Source organism: Aotus nancymaae, unplaced genomic scaffold, assembly GCF_030222135.1.
Source record: "Aotus nancymaae isolate 86718 unplaced genomic scaffold, 86718_ANA_hifiasm-v0.15.2.pri h1tg000058l, whole genome shotgun sequence".
Classification (NCBI taxonomy): Eukaryota; Metazoa; Chordata; class Mammalia; order Primates; family Aotidae; genus Aotus; species Aotus nancymaae.
In genome coordinates, this window is record NW_026988472.1 from 29,512,075 (window position 1) to 29,538,671 (window position 26,597).

The following is a 26,597-nucleotide window of genomic DNA, read 5'->3' on the forward strand; positions in this document are numbered from 1 at the left end:
AATAATAATAATGTTTTTTACAAAGCTAATCCATTAGGCATTTTCTACATCTCCCAGATACCTCACAGACCTGTGATAGTCTCAATGACAAAGACATGAAGCCCAGACACCTGGGCCTACAAAGATAACAGTGTTCAGTTTAACCCTAATCTCCACCCCATTCTCATTCTCACAAAAACAGAAAGCAGACAAACAGTGGGCCTTTCTGTCTTGAATAGCTCCATTGTTTTATTCCCTGCCATCAGAACCTTTCCTGCTATCACCACGCTGCTTTGTCAGGCTCCATTGGCTGCTGTTGTTCCTTGTGCACCACATCCAAACTTGGACTCTCTATTTTTCTAAGTTCTTCTATGTCCAGCTGCTTCTCTTATATGTATGTGTTGGAGTCCATTGTTTTGGAATGTGAAAAATGGATGCTTCTTGCTCTTGTCCAAGCAGTTTTATTCCATTCCCTTTGGTATCGGGGAAAGTCTGAAGTCATTAGCTTGGCCAAGTCTTTACCTTGGCTCCTAAACATACAAGTAAGGATTAAAACATTTGCACAAGTCCTGTACCAGGCTGAAAACAAGACTATAAACTGAAGTCACACCAGCTCTGTCAGGCTTTCAGTGGCTTCATAAGTTGGAGTCCCTCCCTGTTGTACTTCTTACTAGGAGTGTCATCAGGTTACTTAAACTCTGAGGGATTCAGATTCTTTGTAAAATGGGAAAAATAATTGTAACTGTATCATTGGATGACTGTGAAGATTCAATAAATTGGTAGTTTGTAATCTTAGAAAAGGACCTGGCAGTCCAAAAAGGGTGACTACATCATTTATCAGTGCATTCCTTCATAATGTCAACATCCCAGCTAAATGAAACCTTCCTATGAATGAGAAGTCCTCACTGATTTTTCCTCCCATACCCACGACAACATTGAACTTTACGTAAGACCTATGATCTTGGAAAAGAGTGAAGTTTAATAAACCCCCACATTCTTCTGTGTTTTGGGAAATCATTTACTGCACAGAACCACCCTGCTTCACAGGTATTCCCCTCATTTGCCTATGACAGGGCTATACACAAAGACTCAAAATTCCCATTCTTTGCCTCATAAATGATTATAAACTGTTTTGCTCCCAGTGATCAATCAGAACATAATGCTTCTTAAAGAAAGATAGTTAACATTGTATCCTTCCCCTAGGTCCCTGAGCTTTGTACCACCTTAGCCTGAGGCAGCATACAACTTCTCTTAATAGCCCTTCCAGAGACTATACTGGCCTTAGGGTTAAACATTCTCTTGCCTCTCCCTTTCATCCCACTTCCCTACAACTTCTTTGCCTTGTTTACTCCTTCTTATGAAAGAAAAATCTTTTTGCCTAACTTTGAAAGGCTTGTAGATCTTATAGAGTAGCTTCCCAATTGCAATAGTCTCTCCACCTTTTACAACAAAACATTAAAATAAAGTCTCTTCTAACAAAGTCTGGATTTTTATTTTTAATTTGATATCCCCAGTCCAGATTTCACTCTCTTTCAAGGACAAATTCAAATTCCACGTGTGCAGGAAACTTTTCATGACCATCTCAGAATTCCCACCACCCTTTGTGATCATTTCTCTCATACCACTTTTCATCTTGCGCCCTATTGTGTGCATAATTTACCTCTTCTGCTCAATAATATCTGCTCGAGGAGGTCTTTGCCTGATTCATCCTTTGATTTTTCACACTGTCCAGCACAGCACATCAATAAGAACTTAGTCAATTTTTGTGAAGTGAATCAAGAATGAATTTAGTACATCTACACTGTCTGTCAAATTGAAGTACAGGGTAAAGTGCAGTCAACAAACAGTATACTCTAAACTATTATGTCATCTACGAGCCAGTTTAAATTAAATACTATATACAAGGTGCTTAGAGTGGTGCATATAGTAGACATTCAATAAATGCTAGTGTGACATGGTAAAAAGCCCCATAAACCTGCATACCTCAACCATACCTCAGCTTTCTGTTGAAACTGCTCTCTATAACCCAAATGTGAATAAGTAATTAAGGACTGTGATTTCCACCCTACCCAGACAATGTGTAAACAAATGCTAATCTTGACTTTTGTGAACCACTTAAGTAACAATCAGAATGTCAAAAAGTCCCCTGGCCCTTGGAATGTCTGGAGCCCCTCACCCTCATCTCTGCCCAGGAGGTGATTTACAGAATCCACTAGCCCTCGGAATGTCTGAAGCCCCTCACCCCCACCCCCGCCCCTCACCCTCACTCCCAAGGTGATTTTTACGGGTATAAAAGGTCTTGACACCCTCCTTTTGGGGCCACGGGTTGGAGAGACGCGAGTCCTCCGTGGCCGCCGGCAAGAAAGACCCTGCAATTTGGCATACTTTTGTCTTGGTGTTGACTTTCTATGCATGGGCCAGTACAACACTAGTAATCATCATCATGATTAACATCATCAAATTCTCATCTGCATTAAATAGATGATCACTTAATTGAGAGCACCCAACTTACATAATCATTATGACTGAAACTAACCAGGGAATATTAATTGAATTGTTTTATCTATCTTATAAAAATTTTTAAGTTATAATTTTACCACAGTCTGAATCACAGTAATAAAAATTGACTGTGACATATTATCCTGGCGTTGACACAAGAACAAATGCATAGCTAACCTATATGTTTTCAGTTGTAAACCAAAAAGTATCTGTGACAGGTCTCAATTAATTTAGAAGTTTATTTTGCCAAGGTTGAGCACATGCCTATGACACAACCTCAGGAGATCCTGACAATATGTGCCCAAGGTGGTTGGGTTACAGCTTGGTTTTATACATTTTAGGGAGACAAAAGCCATCAATGGATACATGGAAAATGTACTTTGATTTGGTCTAGAAAGGTGGGACAACTTGAAGCCAGGGTGTATGCGTTGGGGGGCTGCTTTCATGTAGTAGGTGGATTCAAAGATTTTGTGATTGACAATTGGTGGAAAGAATTTATCTAAAGACCTGGAATCAATAGAAGAAATGTGTGGGTTAAGATAAGGTATTGTAGAGACCCAAGTTCTTATTATGCAGAACTTGTAAAGACCCAAGTTTTTGTTATGCTCTTTAAAGCCTCCAGGTAGCATGCTTTAAAGAGAATCAATTGTAAATGTTTCTTATCAGACTTAAAGAGACTGTTCTGTCAGTCTTCAGGTCTCTGTTTTAATGCTAATGCTGGTTAGGTGAGCCTAAATATCAAAGGGAAGAAAGTATAATGAGGCATATCCAATCATCCATTTCCATCAAGGCGTGAACTAGTATTTCAAGTTTACTTTAGAATGTTCTTGGCCAAGAGGAGGGGTCCATTCTGTTGGTTGTGGGGCTTAGAATTTTATTTTTGGTTTACATAGTTTTTCATCTTGTAGCTGTTTTATGCAACAGAGGGAGGAAACAAGCATTTACAGAGAGTCTGTTACAGGATAGGTATCATACCAGGTGCCTAAATATAATTTAATCCTCATTACCATTTTATATAAACAAAAGAAATTAACTCTATAAGTCAACTTGCCCTTGGCATCATTTTAGAAAAAGAAAAAATTATGGTTTAGATTGGAACCCAGACATTATCAGCTTTCGGAGATTTGCTCTTTCAAGAATAACTTTCTGCCTTACCTAACACTATGAAGAGAAATACCATTCAGAAAATTTGCTAAATGCAGAATAGTGTAAACTTTTAAACATTTGATTGTATTAGAAAGTTTCAGCCCTGAAAGGAATTGTAGGATTCTGTAGCATATGATGGGGTTCAAAAACTGATAACCCAAATACGGCACTTTAACATGCTAAACTGAATAAGCAGCCTCATAGCCTGTCTGATTCCCTCCCTCTCCCCACCCACAACTGACTCTCTCAAAGCCAGGAGGAAGTTGTTCTTTAAAGTTCTTTTATATGTCTAAAGTCCAGACTCACCAAAAAGTTTTTTCTTCCCCTCTGTGTAAGACTCAGCTGTCTCTTTGGCTCATTCAAATTCCAAAGAGAACTATTTACAAGTTAATTAATCTCTGCTCCCAGATGGATTCTATTCTCCCTAGTAATCCTTTATGTCCCTCACCGAAATTTCTCTTCTCTCCACTCGCAGAACCTGTTTGATCAGGATGGCATATAAGCTCCTGAACTCCACTGGGGAAATGGGTAATCACTCTGGTTCTCCTCATGTACATGTTAATAAATTTGTATATGTTTTCTCCAATTAATCTGCTTTTTGTGAGTTGACTTTGCAGGGTATATTAAGAGGGTGAAGGCCAAGTCTTTACCTTGGCTCCTAAACATACAAGTAAGGATTAAAACATTTGCACAAGTCCTGTACCAGGCTGAAAACAAGACTATAAACTGAAGTCACACCACTCAAATTCAGACTCTTTCCTATGGCACTGCCTCACGTAATTTACAAAATCCATTCTGTACAATTTTTGGGGCATTCAAGTTGTTTCTCACTTTGTACTATTACAGGTAATACTACATTAAAGGACAGTTTAATGAGTTGCTTCTCTCTCACACACACTAATGCCTAGAAAATATGCCCTTCCCAAACGAGATATTTTTTTTCCCTCTCTCTTACGGCTTAATCTCTTTCTCTTCTGCCTTCTTTGCCAGATTTTTTTTCTGTTGGTCTCTTAATTTTCCTGTGTATGTGTTTGTGAGACAACCAAATAATAAAGGGGAAAGGGGTTCTCGGAGAACTTCCAACTGGCCTGCACACAGAAGAAAAGGAGTGGGGAGTGGTGAGGGTGGAGCTGTGGGAAGTTCACGCCCTTTGCTGACGGGGGGAGCCTGGCCCCTCCTGTTCCAGGGTATGGTAATCCAGGGATTCCGCCGGTGAGGTGGACAGCCTGTTAGCAGGGCCCCATCTCACTTTGCTGTGTTGTTTTTCCTTTTTCCTTTTCGCCCAGTAAATTCCATTTTTCCCACCCTTCCACTGTGTCTACGAGCCTAATCTTTCCTGGTCATGAGACAAGAACCTGGCTTCTAGCTGAACTAAGGAAAAAGTCCTACAACACAAGTTTTCTTAATGGTCTAATTTATGTTTTTCACACTGTAGATCTTTTTGAAGCTTTTGATTTTAAAACATTTTCCTGTGTTTTATGAATGAATTACCAGAACTACGCATGCTTTTAAAAACACTTCAATTGACCCCATATAAAGGATATATTTTGTGTTGACTTTAAAGGAAAATCCTATCATCAGAATTATTTTGAAGAGAGAATAGTTGTTATAGCTCATTAGGATTATTACCTACTAATTCAAGAATAACGAATATACGAAGACATTCAAGCAAAACAGTTATATTTTAAATTGCTTTTATAAGTATGCTGAAAGCTCTCAAATAATTACCAAGAAGTTTGTGGAAAGACTAAAAGCACCTTTACCTATCTACAATAGCATATATTTCTAAAATACATTCCCAATTCAGCTTTTGCTTATTAAACATTTCAAAAGTACTTAATCATCTTTCCTCTATGTGCTAAATAATGCTGAAGATACTGGTAAAGCCAAAATACACAAGACAAAGTCGTGACTCGAAGGCCTTAGAGGTCAATGTGAAATGGGAGTACGAGTGCATTCAATTGGCCAAAGAACTGTGGAGACAAAAAAGGGTTTAAAAAGCAAACTGATCACTAAGGAAGATGGGACTGTCCAGATCTAGTGGAGAAACTGAAGCTTGCCCAGAAGAGATGGGTTTTTGATTTGTCTGTTGAAAAATGTATAGACTGAACATTCAGAGATATGGTAAGTGTATAACAGATGGAGAAATCGTGTAGAAAGAAGCATTCAAACAGGAAAGTGGCAGCTGTGTAGCTTAGCAGTTTCAGTTTTAGACCATTTGTGACTTTACAATAAATTTCTCTTTTATTCAAATGACTTTGCATTGGTAAAACTTGCCTAACACTGCTATTTAGGGTAAGGCTAGCTGCCATCCAAGTAAACCACACCAATTCAGTGGTTTAACTTAATTGAGACTCATTTTTCACTCCTGAATTTATTCAATGACAGTCTTTCTGGTCAGTGACCAAATTCCCCCATTATGTGATTTAGAGACCTGGTCACCTTCCATCTGTTAAAACCTTCGCATTGTTTGCATCCAGTAACTGATGGAGAAAGAAAGACAGGGAAAAAAAATATCTACCTCTTCATTGCATTGGCTCAGAAATGACATTCCTTTCCTTACATTCATTGATAAGAATTAGTCAAATGTCTCCACCTACAAGCAAAAGGGGCTGGAAAATTGAATTCCTGGCTGAGTAGCTGCTCTGCAGCAACAATTCTATAATAATCAATAGGAGTTTCCTCTGCCACACCCACACACTAGAAACTATTTGCAAAGTACAGAAACACATATAAAAAATAATCCTCAATTCCCATTGAAGGTACATTTGATATGTTTACATATATCACAGAGCAACAGCTGCACTGAAGTGGAAGATTTAACCAGTACTAATTGAGCATTATTGAAATACTCTGTAATTATGCCTCAGAACTCTGAATGTTATAAACAAACAAACAAAAAGCACACATTTAAAAAATTATCTGAGTAGGCCAAGTACGGTGGCTCATGCCTGTAATCCCAGCACTTTGGGAGGCTGAGGCGGGTGGATCACGAGGTCAGGAGTTCAAGATCAGCCTGGCCAACATGGTGAAACCCCATCTCTACTAAAAATACAAAAACGAGCCAGGCATGGTGGTGGGCACTTGTAATCCCAGGTGCTCTGGAGGCTGTGGCTGGAGAATCACTTGAACCCAGGAGGCGGAGGTTGCAGTGAGCCAAGATCATGCCATTGCACTCCAGCCTGGGCAACAAGAGTGAAACTCTACCTCAAAAAAAAAAAAACTAACCTGAGTAATTTTTCTGGAATTAATGACTAGAGATTATTTGAATGAGAAGAAGTATATGTCATTAATTATTTTGTCTTATCTCCTACACATATCTTTTCTGCAAACTAACTGCCTTGCCTTTGTTTCAGTCCCTCATCTGCCATTTGCTTCTCAAACTAGCTGGGCTAAAGATCCACTTCACTGTATTACTTCCAATCTTCATTTTGAATAGCACCAGAAGTAGCTATAACTTATTAACTTCATTATAAACAACAAATACAGATCTTATAACTAAAGAACACATTCATTTATACAATTAGATTTTATAAGTAGCTTGCAAATTATAAAATTATTGCTCTGCGTGTAATTTTATTCCTTACTAAATGTTTATCAAATGACTGTGTTGAAAAACAGACACATGAAAAGGTAGATCAACACTATTGGGTTTATTTAACTCAAAGACAAATTAGATTAACATAAAATGATCTGATTATATACCCCAAATGGAAAACATCATCCAAACTATTTCATTATATTTGTACTCAGCCTTTTGTTTTAATCTCATTTTAGCAATGCCATACCCAACTACTCAATAGTAAATAGCTTACTACCTATTTGCTGTCCCCATAATATATTGTTTTAATATTAATTGTTATTTTTCATTTATCTTTTGCTTCACTTCCTTCATGTTTGGTGCTGATAACTATTATTGACTTATTATTCTGAAAGAGTTATGTCATTAGCTAGCTCAATTACACCATACCATTAACTAGCTCACTCCCAATATATAATTGGAAACGTTGTGTTTTCAGGTTACATTTTGAGAAAGGGACTCATAAAAGTTGATACACAGAAACATGATACATTGATAATCAAGTTTCCCTTAAAAGGTTTAAAATATACTTTTACTTTTTTAAAAAAGAACACATTTCTGTGTGTTTCTCTCATCCTTACATTGACAGCACAAACCTCAATTTTAAAAAGCTCAGTGTGTGCTTTGTGATCATAGCTAAAATTTTGAAAACCAAAATATTTAAGTAAATATTAGAAATTAGAAGATTCTGAAGGCAGGTAATAGAAATAGTAGCATTTAAATTCAAGTTTAGAGTACGCTTCAAGATTGAATAAAGCAAATATGTTCTACAAATGATGGCAGTGTGTAAACAGAACATAATTATCTAATGGAACATTAACAATAAGTACTCATTAAAATTTCAAAAATTTCTATTGTTGACATCAGAACACAGTAGTGACTATATACAGCGTTTCTTTTTGAAAAATAAAACAAAAAAGTTTGTATTTTTTTCTTGTCTGAAAAACATTTGCACTTATCATTTGAGACATTGGCTACAATATTTGTAAATAGTCTTTGATTCCCTTTTATATACCAGAATTCCTGGTTGAGATGTTGGAGTGGAACCCAACGATCAACCCAGCAAATGATAAAGAAATATATAGTAAGGTCTTCTAATTAAGGCATAGAGTAGGCTACTCCTTTACATCTTACATAGAATTTATAATGTCTTTAATTTACATATTCATATTGAACTGCCCATTTACAATTCATTGGATATTTAGGTCCTCCAGATGGAACAACAGATGCTAATATAATGACTAAAAGCCTTGGTCAAACATTTTAAGAAATGAAAACATTAAATCTCTTATGATGCAAAAACTATATATTTTGACATGAATAAAACCAACTCCATTTTCATGCAGTTTTCTCAAAAATAGTTTTTAGAAATTCTTCTAAAGAGATGTTATAAAAAATATCCACATTTTGCAAGAGTTACCTCTCGGTTTTATAATCAAGAAAGAGCCTTCAATATTGTGGTAGAGACAAAGGAAAACCAACCCTGGAATATAATTAGTGGACTTTTTCATAGTGTAAAAATAATAAAAGCTCTTTCAAATAATTGAAACATTTTAAAAATAGCATTCATTATTTAAAATTATTTTATGTAATTATTAAACTGTCATATCAAAACCTAATGTTTTGATTTTTTTAATTGCTCCCTATTTTTTTAAACTACACAATATCAGGAAAAATGAGTAATAAAAATTTTAACATAATAAAAAAATTGCTAGAGTCTCAGTGGCCTTCCTCCAATTTGTCTATGCCTGAACAAGTCTCAGATGGGTTTCTGTCATATTTTTAAAACCTCCAAAGACTGCAACACCAAAAGTCTTTCCTAATATTGAGCAGTGTTTTCTCTTTGCTTTTTTCCAGGAACCATTCTTAAATGATAAAATCACGAAGCTATAAATTTAATCAATATATTTTTTTAAAAAAATAACAACTTCTAAATCCTCATGAAACTCATTACCTGCTGCATTTTTAATGTAGTCACCATTTGCTGCTCTTCCATTATTCTGAACACTTCTAATTCTTAACATCTTATTGTGGCACATCATTGAGGTTTTGTTGTTGTTTTTTGTTTTTTTTGAGATGGAATCTCACTCTGTCACACAAGCTGGAGTGCAGTGGCACAATTTCAGCTCACTGCAATCTCTGCCTCCTAGGTTCAAGCAATTCTCCTGCCTCAGCCTTCCGAGTAACTGGGACTACAGGCATGTGCCACAACACCTGACAACTTTTTGTATTTTACTAGAGACAGGGTTTCACCATGTCTCGAACTCCTGACCTCAGATGATCTACCTGCCTTGGCCTCCCAAAGTACTGGGATTACAGCAGTGAGCCACTGCACCCAGTCCATAGCATTTTTTAAAATCCAAATAATAGTAATATTCTCAGTTCCTTTAACCTTTTCTATTTTCTAAATCTCCAGTTATTAGTGTGTCTTTATCCACATTTCTACCTAAGTTCTCACTGTTCCTTGTAATCTGGTATCTAGGAAAGAAGAAAAACAAATCTGAGACCCCATTAAGCATAATACACAAAGGAGTATAATAAGAAATTGGGTTGTGGTTTTATTTTTTTTTCTTAGTATTGCATATATTAAGCTGTCAGGGTTTAGTTTGTCGACAAAAACCCCCATACTGAAGGAGCAGCATGATCATACTGCTATTACAGTGACTCAGTTGTTGATTCTACACATTGTTGTTCATTTTGAAAACTAATATAATAGAAATTTATTCAAATTAATAAGGGGATGATATAACATCATTAAGTCCAGTAGGAACCTACTGCTTAAACAAATCAACTTGATTTTATTTATACCAAGTAACAGATTTCTTGCCACTAAGTGGCAAAAATTAAACTAAAATATAAGAGCTGTATATAAAATTGGTTTAATAATTCTCTATCCAATAGAAATATACATTTATAGATATAACTATGTATACACACATTTATGTGTATGTAGATACAGGTATCATCACACTAAAATATCTAATTCATTTATTAAACCATTAAAAAAATTTATCTCACTCAATATCACATAAGTTTAGTGGTGTCAATAGATGCTAAGTTTGGTCTTCATATTTTAATGAGTTTACATGGAATAATGAACTAAATGTTTTTAGTTCTGAGGTTACAGCCATCTTTATTAATGGTACCTGGAGACTTAGTTGTCATAAAATATGCTGGAATCTTTCTTCAAGATTCTAGATCCTTATTATGTTATATTTTAATCTTAAAACTTTTACTTTTAGATGTGTAGTCATCTAACCTCACCAGAAATTCATCATCCTAGAGTACATTTTCAGTCTTTGATTTGATGAGACTGAGAAGATAGAGAATGTTGAGCAATAGAAGTTTCTTTAGCTTATCTTGCTAATCCTTCCACACCAGTGGCTCTGTATTGAAATAGGTGCAATATTGAGTTTTCAGTCAATTTTGCTGATGTCAAAACTAAAAGCAGTTAATATAAAGTGCCGACATAATGGTTTGAGCTTCATAAGTTTTACAGAAAAATCAATGCCTGTCAAAGCAGGGAGCCAACGTGAAGTAGAGAAAAGATGATCTTAAAAAAAAAAATCCTTGATATGATATTTTTCTTTTTTTGAGTCAGGATCTCATTCCTGTTGCCCAGGCTGCAGTCCAGTTATGCAATCATGGCTCACTCTAGCCTGGACCTCCTGGGCTCAGGTGATTCTTCCACCTCAGCCTCCCAAGTAGCAGGGAATATAGGCATGCACCATCATGCCCAGCTAATTCTTTGTATTTTTGTAGAGACAGGGTTTCACCATGTTGCCTAGGCCGGTCTCAAACTCCTGGGCTCAAACGATCCTCTAGCCTCAGCCTCCCAAAGTGCTGGGCTTACAGGTGCAAGCCACTGCACTTGGCCAATAATTTTAAAAATACGTTCCAAACTATTAAGAACAGCCATTTATTTTCAAATGGGCCTTTTTGTGTGGTAAGATATATAAGATAGAAGTTACCATTTTAACCAATTTTAAGTATACAATTAAATGGCATTTAATATATTCACAATGTTGTGCTACCATCACCTTTATCCATCTCTTGAACTTTTTTTATCATCCCAAACTGTATCTCTGTAGCTACTGAACAATAACTTCCTATTCCCCTGTTCCCCCACCCTTAATAATCTCTATTCTACGTTCTATCTCTATTAATTTGCCTATTCTAGGTACCTCATATAAGAGGAATCGTGCTTAAATGGGTCTTTGGAATGTGAACCACAAAAAAGAAATCAGTTTTGTAAAATAGGACATAATACTATTGCAAAAAAAACTATAGAAAAATGTTTCCCTGATTTCTTGGATGCAAATAAGTGATTTTAATAGTCAATAAGACATATACTAATATAGGGACACACACATATATACATATGTATGTATGCATGTATATAAATTATATAATCATATCAAAGGTAGAAATGCATATTTTCGTTATTTACCTCAGTTACAGACACTGAACTTTACCTGTTAGTAGCTTGCACACAAATAAAATATTCTGAGTTTTCTCCACACATATAAACCATTACTTAGTGGTCAATGAATGTTAGTCAATAATTGTATTGATGATAATCAGTGTCATTTAACAGAACAGATTAAGTTTATAAATATTAAAATTACATTAAGTGAAACAAACCAAGTGTATTAGTTCATTCTCATGCTGCTAATAAAGACATACCCAAGACTTGGTAATTTACAAAGGAAAGAGGTTTAATAGACTCACAGTTCCACATGGCTGGGAAATCATGGCAGAAGATAAAGGAAGAGCAAAGGGATGTCTCACATGGCAGCAGGCAAGAGAGTGTGTACAGGGGAACTCCCCTTTTATAAAAAGCCATCAGATCTCGTAAGACTTATTCACTATCATGAGAACAGCATGGGAAAGACCTGCCCCATGATTCAGCCTCTAACTGGGTCCCTACCACAACATGTGGGAATTATGGGAGCTAAAATTTAAGATAAGATTTGGGTGGGGACACAGCCAAACCATATCACCAAGGTAAAGATTCAGAAATCAAACCAAATCATGGCAGTAGCCACTTCTGTTTGTACATTCCTTTATAGTCCAGTTTGATGCATCTGAGCTAATTTACTCCTCACCAAAGCACTGTGAATGATGACTATTCATAGTCTCAACACTAAGACAACATTGAATGAAGACAGATAACTTAGTTATGGTCAGTAAGCCCAGTCATGGCAGCTCCACCAATGGAACTAAGACAACCCTAGATGCTTGGGGCTACAGGCGCCCACCACCATGCCCAGCTAATTTTTGTATCTTTGGTAGAGACCTGGTTTACCATGTTGGCCAGGCTGGTCTTGAGCTCCTGGCCTCAGGTGATCCACCCAACTCGGCCTCCAAAAGTGCTGAGATTATAGGCATGAGCCACCGTACCTGGCCTGTAGATTGCTTTTTGACATTTGTGTTTTCCAACATGGTTTCTGCTAGACACCATATTCTGGGATTACAGGTGTGAGCCACCATGCATAGCCATAAACCAATAATTCTATCAAGGAGTATTTATTGAACAGCTTTTTCACTCTCAAAATTGAGTTTGTTGGAACGAATATAAGATAATTTGAAACAGTAGAGTGCAAATTAAGAAGGGAATTTCATCAGAAATAATGATAATGATTTGTATTTATAAGTATAAATGTGTCCAAAATGTACTTTGAATTTTCTCCTTGATAAATATAGATAGTAATGCCTATAAATAATTGTGTACAATTTCTGCCATATGGTTAGTAGTAAAAAAAAAAAAAGTAGTTGTTTCAGTAACAATAAGGTAAGAATGAGTTTAACTAGTGGTCTGCAAATCTAGAAGTAATACAGCTATAACACCTGGGGCAGACAGAAAGGATGACTGTCATTTCTAAGAGGCAAGCAATCTGTTAGATTACACTAGCAGGGTTATTATAATGAAAACAATCTCAGTACACTTGAAATCCAATGCTGTCAAAGAAAAGCAGTAAAAAATTAAAGATTAGATCTTACTGATGAACTATGTCAGGAAACAACAGCAATAGGGCAGCCAGAAAACTTAATCAAATCAAAATGCATATATGACTCGGGCAGAAAGTCCTGCTGAACAATTGCCTTTCTTAATATTTATTCTCTCACACACACAAACATCAAAAATAGTGGTCTTGTTTTAGATTTTTTTAAATGTCACCCATCATTTTAGGCATAACTAATTTCTAGCCTGTATTTGTGGATTCTAGTATCTGACATTTTTAGAGAGATGATAAAGATAGTTATGTATGTATGTATGTATGTATGTATGTATGTATGTATGTATGTATCAATGTCTGACTATGTAGCCCGGGCTGGTCTCAAACTCTTGGGCCTCAAGTGATCCTCTTGCCCTCAAGAGATCCTCTTGCCTCAGCCTTCTAAAGGACCAGGATTACAGGTGTGAACCACTGAAACTGGTCTCTTTATTTTCTAAATGCTGTCTTGAACCAGGAGGACCCTGTTGAGGCCCTTCTTGGAGGCTGGTCAATTCTTTTTGAGCAGCAAATTGGAGATATGTTTTGACCAAGGGTCTACCAACCAACAGGATTGAGAGAAAGAGAGGAGTGGTACTCCAAAGGAAATTGGAGATGTCAAAAGAAGTGGAATATATTCTAGAAAATATAAATAGCAAATGTCTACTACTTCTAAACTTTATGATTTCTTAAAGATTATAAAATGATTTGATATTCATAAAATCATTTGGATTATGTAACAATTTTTTATACAATATTGTTAAATATAAATTAGACCCAGAGATTTTTTTTTAAAAAAAAACACATTATTGCAAGCTCAACTAATCATTTAAAATGCTATTTCTATTTTATTTCATCAAGTTTTTCTCGGCATTTAAGAGCAGAGAATGGAGGTATCTAATTGACCACATTTCCAAAAATGAATGTTTATCTTTTATTAAATTCAAAAGTCCATATGAAGTGGGAAATAAAATAATGAATTATTTTCAAATGCAATTTGTTAAATCTAGAAGAACATTAGGTACTTGGCAAGCACTAGAAAAATTTTTAAGGGTGAGTAAGTTGAGGTTATGTGGATTAAATGAGTCAATATAAATAAGAATTTAGAACAACAGATCCTGGCACACAGTAAACATTTAGTAGATGCTAACTATTCTAATTATTAATATTTAATTTTGCTTATATTAATGGAAATCATTCAAGTTATGATGTCTTACTTTCCTCATGGCCAGAAATGGCACATTCCAACCTTGCTATGAATATGTTCTAAAATGTATATATTTTCTGCTCAAGGGTAAAAACATCATTTTTTTTTTTTTAAGATGGGATTTCACCATGTTGGTCAGGCTGGTCTTGAACTCCCGACCTCAGGTGATCCGCCCACCTTGGCCTCCAAAGTGCTTGGATTACAGGCGTCAGCCACCACACCTGTCCTAAAACATCATGTTTTTATTGAAACTTACTACACCTTAACAATGAATGTTTATTAGATTCATACATTTTTGAACAACCCATTTAGTATATTGAGATTAAATAATAAATTAAGGTAATAAATATTAGTTGTTTCAGGACAGTTTTTGGAAATCACTCATAAAAGAGCTCTTTTGCTATAGGAATTCAACTCCAAATCAACATTAGATAGCCAGGTTGATTAAATCAAATTTCACCATATTTATGAGCATTTTTCTCTTTTAATTCAAAAGTGTGAGTTAATCTAAATGATATTTGAGTTACAAAATATGGCAGATACTTTCTTATGAAACAGTTAGGACTGTAGTATCTGCCAATTCATCAAAAATAATATACATGACGATTTTTGTGGTTATGGATCCTGGAATGTTAGCAAACATACAAAGTGAAGTCTGGAAAGATGTGACCCTTTTATCAATTTCATCAAGTATTATTAGGCTGTAGTCAGTGAAAGCACACTTTAATCCATGAAGTAATTTAACAAAAAAATAGTTTTTTTAAAGGAGAAATAAAATAGATAATTTTCTGAAATAGGAAAAAAAAAAAAGAAGTAATCACTCCATCCCCTGGCTAGACCACAAATATACCACTTAATTACATCAATGGCAGAAGAATTAGAGGTCTCAGTTAAATGTGTTTCCATTGAACTTAAAATATAAATCTCTCACAGCAGTCAGCAGAGCTAATACAAACACTACAATGTCCTGCTATTAATTATCCAGTAGAATAAATCATAGACTGAAGTTCAGGGAATTAAATTTCATTTCTAAATTTGTCACTATAATGTTTTGTGACCTTGATAAAGCCACTTAACCTTTCTTTGCGTCAGCTTCCTTATCCATACAAAGAGGAGGAAAATGTACCTTTTGAGAGGATAAATTCAGTCTGTGGTTGATTGGGAAGTAGTTTAAATATTCTGCTGTATTAATTGTTAAAAAGTTATATAAAGTATAAAAATGCTACTAAAACTATCATATCCTTGTAGCAATCACCTCATTCTTTCTGCTTTTTTTCAAGTCAGTTTTTCTTTCTTCACTTTCTCACTCTGCTTGCTGACTCTCACATTTACTTGGGAAAATTATTTCTGATATAACATTTTAACAAGCTATTCCCTTACCATTACTTCATTCTATGATCTGGCCCTAGAAATTAAATGGTGTTTCAACTGGTCTGACTAATTTCCAAACTTTATGATGGAAATATAGTTGTTACTTTATTTTAAATCTTACTTTTTTAAAAAATAGAAAAGTGTTTTGGCCAGAAGGGGAAATAAGCATTAAATGGGCAAAAGTGAATATCATGTAATGTAATCAATACATCTAAAAAAACCTATATAGTGTATATTTCTTTTTTCTTAGACCTAACAAGTCCAAAAATATGTATCATTACCAATACTTGTATTTTTTGTCTACAAAGTTAGTATTTTATGATGAGCCAAGGTGATCTAATTTATTTTGGAATCACTAGATTGCTTATTGCTTACCTCTGGATATGACATTTTCCCTATACCCACATTCCCACATATATCTGGCAGAAGGCTAGGGTTACAGTATAGTCTGGATGTGAGTTAGAGTTTAGTGCATGGAACCCTAGAATATGGCAATGTATATCAGTACAAACTTGAATATTTTCACCTTTTTATTTAACAATATGGAAGTATAGAAAATTGTTATGTAATCCAAAACAGAACTTTGTGAATATCAAATTACATTTTATAATCTTTAAGAAATCATAATGTTTAGAAGTTGTGGAAAATGGCTTTTAATGTTCCCTAGACTATTTTTCACTTATTTTGGCACCTCCAACTTTCTTTGGAGTACTACTCCTCTCCTCCCTTCAGTCAATTTGGTTAGGATAGGCCCATGACCAAAATTAACCTAGAAAATAGCTGGTAAATTTGAAAATAAATATTTGAAAAAATATAAGTGTTTGTGTGTATATACGTGTGTATATAAGATGGTTAACGGCGATATTACTTACAAAGGAAAAAACTAAAACAAGCCCTAATGTCTATCAACAAACTGAGATTTTCATATAGTGGAATACCATACCATAAAAATAATGAATAAACTGCAGAAAAATGGAATAACATACATGCATATTTGAAACAAAATTGGAGTTGAAGAAGCCAGACAGAATACACATGTGGGTCCAAATTTGTAAGTTTCAGAAACAGGCAAAATTTACTTATATCACTTAGGCATGCACTATCAGCCAATACAACTTTTAAAAACACAAGAAAATAAATACCCCAAAAGTCACATACTGAGGTACCTATCCAGTAGTGGAGAGGAAGGGGTTTATAATCAGGAGGGCATATGGGGGCTTCTGTGGTGCCTATAGTATTCTATTTCTTTGCCTAGTGGAGTTCTTTTGATAGCATGCTAAGTAGCTACATGTTTACGTTTTATACAGTTTTTGGTTATATATTTTATTATTAAAAGAAACAAGTAAAAATATGTACTGGATTCTGTATTTTTTATTAGGATAAAAATCTCTAACTAAAGAGAGGTGAATAATACGTTCCAGAAAAAATATAAAAGCATATTACATAGCTTTATACAAAGCCTTCTGCATATAACATTTTAAACAATGTTTCCATTCAAAACAGAAATATCGTCCAATAAAAATGTAATGACTTTTGTCAAGAAAGAGAAGTTATTATTAGTATAAGACAGAATCAAGAATGCAAACTATCTTCATGCACTGGGATGATGTGTTAAAAATAAACATAATCATCTTTAAAGGAATATTCAGCACTGTATTCACACCTAAAAGTTCAACCACAGGTAGGCATTTGACTTAAAAATATAAGAAAAGCGATGCTATTTGACTTAAATCTCAATACAAATCAGCAATATAATGTAGGAAATGAAAAGGTTTATATAACACTTAGTAGTATTAGATTCATGCAAACATAATTGTGGTTTTTGCCATTACTTTCAATGGCAAAAATCACAAAGTAATGGCAAAACCCACAATTATGCTTGCACCAACCTAAATATTAATAAAAGTAGAGTGTGAGATCTGGATGGAGGGTATCATTCCTTCACGATTTTCTTTACTTTTCAAGTGTCAAGAGTATTATTTTGCCAATTATAAACACATTTTAAAAGCAATTGATATAAATTGGATTATCAATGAGAGCGGATTCATTCACTCAAGAATGCACATCCACTGAGTGATGACTATACGTCAGCCACTAAGCTAGATTTTTATTGAGTTTGGCAACACCAAACTGAAAATGACACTGCCATTTTTGGTTTCAGCTTCTACATGTAAATAGCTTAAAAGCTGTCACTCCATTGCTACACCAAGAAAATGCTGAAAAAAACTGAAAACTAAAATCTTTTGAGAACTGAGGTTTCAGGGCAAACCACCACCCCAAAATTTGGAGAGCAGGTAAATCCAGAGAGTCATAGCTGAGATCACTATTACTTACTTGGAGCAGAAGGCATAAGAGCATACATCGATCAGCAGTCATCAGAACCAGACTCACATATGACACAGATGTTGAAATGATCATACAAGGAATTAAAAATAACTATGTTTAATATGGTAAGTGTTCTACTGGGACAAAATAGATAACATGATAGAACAGATAGGTAATATAAGAAGAGGGATTACAATGTTAAAAAGAATCAAAAGGAAATGTTAGATTTTTTTTAAAAAAACAAACACTGTAACAGAAAATGAAGAAGCCCTTTGATGGGCTCATCAGTACACAGGACACCAGTTCATGAAAGAATTTGTGAGCTTGAAAATAGATCAGTAGAACTTTATCAACTGAAATGCAAAGAGAAAAACGAATGATAAAAACAAAAAAGAACATCAAAAGGCATAATAAATGTATAATTAGAACATCAAAAGTAGAAAAAAAAATAAAGAAGAAATATCTGAAATAATTATGGTCATGGAATTTTCAAAATTGACAGAAATCAAACCAGAAATCCAGGAAGCTCAAAAAACACTGAGTAGGATAAACAACAAAATCACTATACCTAGGCATACTACATTCAATCTACAGAAAAAAAAAAAAAAAACCCCACAAAGAAACAATCTTGAAAGAACAGAGAAAATATCATATCTTATAGAGGCTCAGGGATAAGTATCAGAGTGAACATCTCATCAAAAACCAAGCAAGCAATAAAATAAAAGAGTGAAGTGAAATATTGAAAGTGACAAAAGGAAAAAAGTACCAATCAAAAATTCTATATCCAGCAAAATTATCTTTCAAAGGGGAAAAATAAATAAAGGCATTCTCTGACAAATGAAAACTAAGGGACTTCATCACTACCGGACCTTCATTGCAAAAAATGTCAAAGGAAGTTTTTCAGGCAGAAGAAAAGTCTATGGGATAGAAACTTGGATCTACATAAAGAAGAGTGCCATAGAAGGAATAGGTGAAGGTAAAAGAAAATATTTTATTTCTCTTATTCTAAATTGATTTAAAAGATAGCTTTGTTTAAAATAACAGTAACAATATATTAGGTGATTATACACCCAATATAAGTGAATAAGTGAAATGAATCAGAGCAATGTCATAAAGGATAGGAGAGAGGAACTCGGAGCACTCTGTAATAAAGTATCTGTACTACATAGGGCTTTTTGAAGGTGGACTGAGATTAGTTTAAAATTGGAACATCCAGGGCTATCACTAAAATATATATCTAAAAAGAAGGAAAGCTGATATAAAAATGGAAGAGATAAAATGCTCAATTAAAAGAAAGGAAGGCAGAAAAGAGTGAAGGAAATGCATATTGCTAAGTGAAAAAAGCCAGTCTGAAAAGACCAAAAACTGTATGATTTCAATTATATGTATGACATTCTGGAAAAAGCAAAACTATATTTATGGCAAAACGATCAGTGGTTTCCAGAGATTTGGGAAGGAGAAAGAAGGGCTGAACATATGAAGTGTAGAGTCTTTTTTAGGGCTGTGAAACTATTCTGTTACTTTTTAATTTTTTATTATTATACTTTAGGTTCTGGGGTACATGTGCAGAACGTGCAGGTTTGTTACATAGGTATTCACGTGCCATGGTGGTTTGCTGTATCCATCACTCCGTCATCTACATTAGGTATTTCTCCTAATGCTATCCCTCCCCAAGCCCCGCACCCCCTTGCTGTCCTTCCCTTAGCCCTCCAACCCGACAGGCCCCAGTGTGTGATGTTCCCCTCCCTGTGCCCATGTGTTCTCATTGTTCAACTCCCACCTATGAGTGAGAACATGCGGTGTTTGGTTTTATGTTCTTCTGTCAGTTCGCTAAGAATGATGGGTTCCAGCTTCATCTGTGTCCCTGCAAAGGACATGAACTCATCCTTTTTTATGACTGCATAGTCTGTTACTTTTTAATTGTGAATACATGACACTATGCATTTGTTTAAACTCATAGAACTTCACAGCACAAAGAGAGAACCTTAATGTATGTAAATTTTAAATACAATTCAGGAGGTCAGAGGATCCTGGGAAATACAGAATATGACAAAACAATCTAACTATATTACAATATGTAAGATAACCTCACTGAAGCAGGTGAGAGGAAATGTGCTGACCGTAGCAACTTTGGAAATGGGTGAAGTCTGTAAGACTAAATGCTAAAGCAATTGTATATAAACACTATATTCTAATTGATAAAGTTGTTTCCCACATGGACATAGGTTAGCAAACTCTGATCTCACTATACATTTATATTGGAAGTGAACAATTAAGGAAAAGAATGGCAGGTGGTGAGAACCAGTTTTCTAACTACTGGATTGGGAGGTTACACATAAGGTAGGGGAAGAGGCTAAAATGATCCATATGGTAATAAATTAGAGTTGGAAACATAGTAAGAACTCATGTTTAACTTAATATAAATACAGGTGGTCACACATATAAATATCTATAGATATGTGTATATGTATATGTGTTACTAAACACATTTTTCCTTTGTCTGCCGATTAGAAGGGCTTCAAAACAACTATATCCCAGTAGCAATGAGTACTCTCAACATGAAGGTATTTATTTCTGGTATAATTTCTCCAATAAAAGGAACATGGGCTCTTTGAAAAAATATAACTAATTTAGGGACTGGGCAGGAAATATACAAGATGAGCTTAGAGCATGTTAAAGGGCCAGAAAGTAGGGAAGTGCTCAAACACACACACACACACACACACACACACACACACACACGCAATATGAGTACGTCATAGGAATGAAGGAGCCAACTAAAAGAGCTCTTAATGTCCAAAACTGTAATAATTTGAGCAACAAAATAAAGTAAAGTATAAAATAACTGTAAGTCCAAACTGGTATTGAGCAACAGTTAAGTAAGTAAATAAATGTGGGAGAATAGACATATATCCCATGTAGCAGAATACCAAACAAATTATGTGGATATTCTGCTCTCAAAGAGGTGGAGTGTAACCTCTCACTCCTTTAGCATGGACTGTATGTAGTAACTTCCTTCCAAAAAGTATAGTATAGAAATGGGGATGGGAGTAACTTTACAGTGGAAAACTCTACCCAGCACTACCTCAGGTGAGCAAGATCGACATCAACAGTGATAAGTCAGGCTGATATGACATGTTGTGATTTTACCTCTGTGGTTTTTCTTCTAAGGATATATAACCTTAGTCTAATCATGGAAAAATATCAGACAAATTCCAAACATAGGACACTCGACAAAATATTCCTCAAAATTGCAAAGGTCATCAAAAATTTTAAAAATGCAAAACAATCACAACCAGGAGGATCCTAAGGAGAAATGACAACTAAATGTTATGTGCTATTCTGGATGGGATCCTGGAACAGAAAAAAGGACATCAGGTAAAAAGCATAGAAATCTAAATAAACTACAGATTTTACTTAATAAAAATGTGCCAAAATCACTTCATTAACTATAATAAATATATCATATTACTATTAGATGTGAATAACAGGGGGAACTGAATGTGGGGTATATAGAATTTCTACTATTTATATTTTTTTCTGTAAATCTAAAATTGTTCTAAAATCAAATGCTTATTTAAAAAATAAAAGACATTGCCCTTGACTCTAAGTTGCTCACATTCCTATGAAAATACAGGAATGTCAATAAACAGTTATGATGCAATGAGGTGAGTGCTGCAATGGAGATGCTAAAAGTTCTGTGGACACATGGCCTGTGTGCCTCAAAAAGGAGTTAACATTTCAGCTGTGCCTAGAAGAAAGGGTGAGAATCAGGCATGTGACAAAGAAGAAGAAAAAACCTTCCAGATGGAGAAAACAATGAATAAGAGTTCAGAGGGAGGACATTTGGAGAACAGTAAGAACTTCAATGTGGGTGAGGCTTATAAATTATAGAGGCTAGAGATGATGCTGTAACATCTTCAATTTAAAAAAAAATCGAAAATGTTTCAGGAGTTCGAGACCAGCCTGGTCAAGATGGTGAAACCCCATCTCTACTAAAAATAGAAAAATTAGCTGGGTGTGGTGGCACGGGCCTGTAATCCTAGCTACTCGGGAGGCTGAGGCAGGAGAATCTCTTGATCTCGGAAGGCAGAGGCTGCAGTCAGCTAAGATTGTGCCACTGCACTCCAGCCTGGGCAACAAGAGTAAAACTCTGTCTCAAAAAAAAAAAAAAAAGAAAAGAAAAAAAGAAGACGTTTAAAATACCAAAACTGCTGGACAGGTTTATAATTCCTTTCACTGTGGTATGTTTTGTTGAAACAGTATTTCACTTAGCTAAGGATATACACTTTCAAAATGGGAAGGATTGCCCATAAAAGCTCACAATATTGCCTGCACATTTAGCTACTTCCTTCAGCCAGAAATTTCCTTTTTACATATGGGATTTCTTTTATATTTTTTAAAGTGACATGATAACAAATTTCAATTCCACTAAAACCAAATCATATCAATGTTTTTCATATTTTCATTAAGTACAATATGATAATAATGTGCAGAAAACCAAGATAAAAAAACAATGATTCATTATCAATTCAGATACTGCCCATCTTTGTTGCTTTACTGAGGGATATAATTTGGGGTTTAAGAAATGCTCTTTAATTTGGCCACAAAATAAATAGTGTCATACCATTTAAAACAATGTTATACATAAATATATCTTCCCAATAGACTTGTTTTTAATACCTAAAATGCATTTTAGTATATACTGTTCTTAATTCTAGGGCATGTAGTTCTCCATTCACTCAAAATTTCACATCCAGTCAAACTGTTTAATTTATTTGCCCAAATCACTGTCTCAGATAAGGCTACATATGACAGAGGTATTTATGATAACCAGTGGAATAAAAACTTTCATTACAACTTTAACTTGGATATCAAGACTTAATTATTCCTTGTTTTTATATAAGAGAAAAGAAGATATTTTTGGACAAATGAAGTTTAGAAAAGTATGGTTGCCCTGGAAAGCATTTAGGAGATGAAGAGTTCTATTTTTGGTTCTCTGAAATAGTCTTACATAAGTTGTTTTACCATTCAGGGTCCAGTGTTCAGTTTCCATGAGATTGTGCTCCAATTGTCTTATGCTAGGTAGTGGTTTAGAACCCTAGTATTTCTAGAAAAGGGAATGAGGTGCTTACTAAAGATGAGTTCTCCACTCTGAAGAATAAAGACTAGAAGTGCATTCTATTTTCTATTCAGAATAGATTGCTTTACTTTATATTTTTAAATTCATTTGTCTCAATACTACTGGTTGCAAAAGCTACTTCAGCAGAGATTAAGGGGAAAAAAAGTAAGTAATAGATGAAAAACAAATTTCAGAGTTGATTATATAGAAACCCAAGTATAGCCAGATAGCTTAAAAGAAATGAATTATTATAAGATGTAGGTGAATACCACAAAACACTTCATATATAGGAAAACTAATTTAAGTGAACCAATGTACAAATAAAACTCCATTTAATATAAAACAGCTAATGTCTTTTTTATGCTTTTCTATGTAAGTTTTACAAATATGATCATACATAAAAGTCACCAAGAAGAATCTCTCAATAAGAATATGAGAATAATATTTTTCACTTCTGAATGTTGTTCGTATTATCCCTACTTTTCTCATGAAACCACCTTATAAGAAATGCACTATAAAGAAAAAATATATGAATGCAATTTTTATGTGACAAAAATGATAAGCATTTGGATATAATTCTACATTTTGCAAATTTATGTCATACATATTACCTTACTTCATTTGATTCTTGCAAAAAGCCTCTGAAATAAGAACAGCAAGTTTTATCATCATCATTTTATATTTGAGGAAACGAATATTCTGAAGGATGTGGTAACTCCATCAACCTACGTGACTAGTGAGTTGTAGATTCACGATTATAGGCAGTCTTCTGAATCTTGTCCGCATGTCCTTTGACCTTAGCAACCAGATATGAAAATGACTCTATGCATCACATCTCACATAATTATTCAATGATTACACCTGAAATTATGCTATTTTCAAGTTCATGAGAACACATATGCCAGATAGATAGAGTGATAAATGAATAAAAGAGAAAAATGTTTTTTCTAATTTGGAGCAAGACAGGAAGACAGAGGTAGATTTCATATATTTTATGTAGCCACTCTAGAAAATGTTTCCAAAGATGATACCATTATAAAATATAAGCATAATCTTTGGAAATAATAACTCATTATTTCAAGTACTTTCAAAAGCTAATATTTCTATAACTCCCTAAACATAATTCTGTTTAGCCTTTTGAATGTACTTCAGTGGAAGATGATTCAAAAGCAAGAAGGAATAAATCTCACCTATAGGAAGCCACTTACCAATTGATTATACACTTCTTTATAGATTAAAAAAATTAATGTGTAGCATAAAAACTAACTTAAAATAGTAGTTTTATCACTTGCAAGTGAAATATTGAAGACTGTGATTACCTGTAACAGTTAATTCAGTAGTTCTTCTCACAACAAAGCCTCCATATTTTAATTCACAGGTATAATTTCCAATGTCATCTTCTCTGACTTCTCTTATAAGCAAGGTGTCTCTTTTGAATACAATACTTGGCCTCCATGTTTTTGTCCTGCATTCCTATATGAAGAACATAGAATTTTGATAGTACATATAGTAACAGAAAAATATAAAACAGTTTTAAATAACTTAAAACAAAAGCTTCTAAAATTATACTTTAAAGGGACTAAAAAGTTTGAAACTAATGCTAAAGATTTCATCTCTTCTCCAAATCTCTGGGAAATCAACTTGCTTTCTAGAATTTGCCTTCCTAGAATAATATGGCAAGTTGTACTAGTCATCATACATTTTTGAACCAATGAGTATAACCTGAAGATATTTTTAGAAAAGTAACTTAATTAACTTCTAAGATTAGTATATCTATACCAGATATGTATTGATTTATTACATATAAGAATAGAGATGTATGCTAAGACTATCCCTGACATTGTTTTGGAAACAAATGCTTCAGATTTGATGATTGTGAAATCAACAATATTGAAATTGATCACATAAAATACTGTATTATTGGAAAATGGAAAATTTGCCATACAAAAGAAACTGCTTCTATTTCAATATTTGAAACATTTTAGTTTTGCATTTAGTAAAAATTAGATCATAGTGTGTGCATGCAATAATCCATGAAAGAAACAGTCAACATTTATATGCAAGGTCTATAGAGTTCCATAAATATCTGTTTTCATTGTTGATAGACTTACCAAATTATGATCTCTGAATTAAGCTTTGAATTATAATGATGTTGGCTCACAAGATTTCTGTTTTCGCCAAAACAAAAGTCTATTTCCTCTAGCCAGATTTGAAATCAATGCAATGAGGATAAAATAGCTTTAAAACATTTGACACTTTTCAGAGGTAATATTATTTCTAAAAAATTGTATTGCCAAATCAAATTTTTGCAGTTCATTATTTTATGTGGCTCAATGCCTTGTGGAATTGGGGGCAATTTTCCAGTTATTTCAGACCAAAATATACATTGTATATGCCATATTAGTTGTATGACTTGTGGTGACTGAATAAATTTTCTACTGAATGTGTGAAATCAATATTTAGTCAAACTAATTATTTCATAGTATTCTACTATAGAAGAAGCTCTTAAATCTCTGTTTTTTAGACTATAGGGGCTGATCTTTGACTATGGAAAAATAATCTGAAATGTCATGACTTTCAAATATCACATATACTGCATCCCCACCCACCACTTCACTAGTCTGTATAGCTTAAGGTCAAAATTATTGTGGCAATGTTGGAAATACAACTAAAGGACCAGCCACTTTTTAAATTGTGTATGTGTAGGCTCTCATCTTTCAGCGAATTTTGAGATGCTCTTTGCAAAGGTGAGAAAAGACACACAACTCTTAAACGTATTATTTTGATTTTCTGTTCTTGTGTCAGTTTGCTGAGAATGATGGTTTCCAGGTTCATCCATGTCCCTACAAAGGACACGAACTCATCATTATTTATGGCTGCATAGTATTCCATGGTGTATATGTGCCATATTTTCCCTGTCCAGTCTATCATCGATGGGCATTTGGGTTGGTTCCAAGTCTTCGCTATTGTAATGTTCTCACTCATAGGCGGGTGTTGAACAATGAGAACACATGGACACAGGGAGGGAAGCATCACACATTGGGGTCTGTTGGAGGGAACTAGGGGAGGAACAGTGGGGGTGGGGAGTTGAGGAGGGATAACATGGGGAGAAATGCCAGATATAGGTGATGGGGAGGAAGGCAGCAAACTACATTGTCATGTATGCACCTATGCAACAATCCTGCATATTCTTGACATGTATCCCAAAACCTAAAATGCAATAAAATATATTTAAAAAATAAAATAAAAAAACCTATTAGTGAACAATAAAGAAACTGTGTATATAGAAGCTGATGTCACACATGAGTACTAAGGAAAAGAAAGTCTACTTGGAGACTTTGGGTCAAACTCCCCTAATACCACTCCCTGTTG

At 34.5% G+C, this 26,597-nt stretch overlaps 1 protein-coding gene across 2 annotated transcripts in view; it reads right to left on the reverse strand.

Annotated features, from left to right (window-relative positions):
- The window catches only part of IL1RAPL1 (interleukin 1 receptor accessory protein like 1), a 1,316,763-nt gene that overhangs the window by 504,761 nt on the left and 785,405 nt on the right, over window positions 1-26,597 (reverse strand). For both annotated transcript variants that reach the window (XM_012448862.2, XM_012448863.2), the window contains exon 5: window positions 24,545-24,698. In XM_012448862.2, coding sequence (XP_012304285.1) covers window positions 24,545-24,698 — 154 coding nt within the window. The remainder of the gene's footprint in view (window positions 1-24,544; window positions 24,699-26,597) is intronic.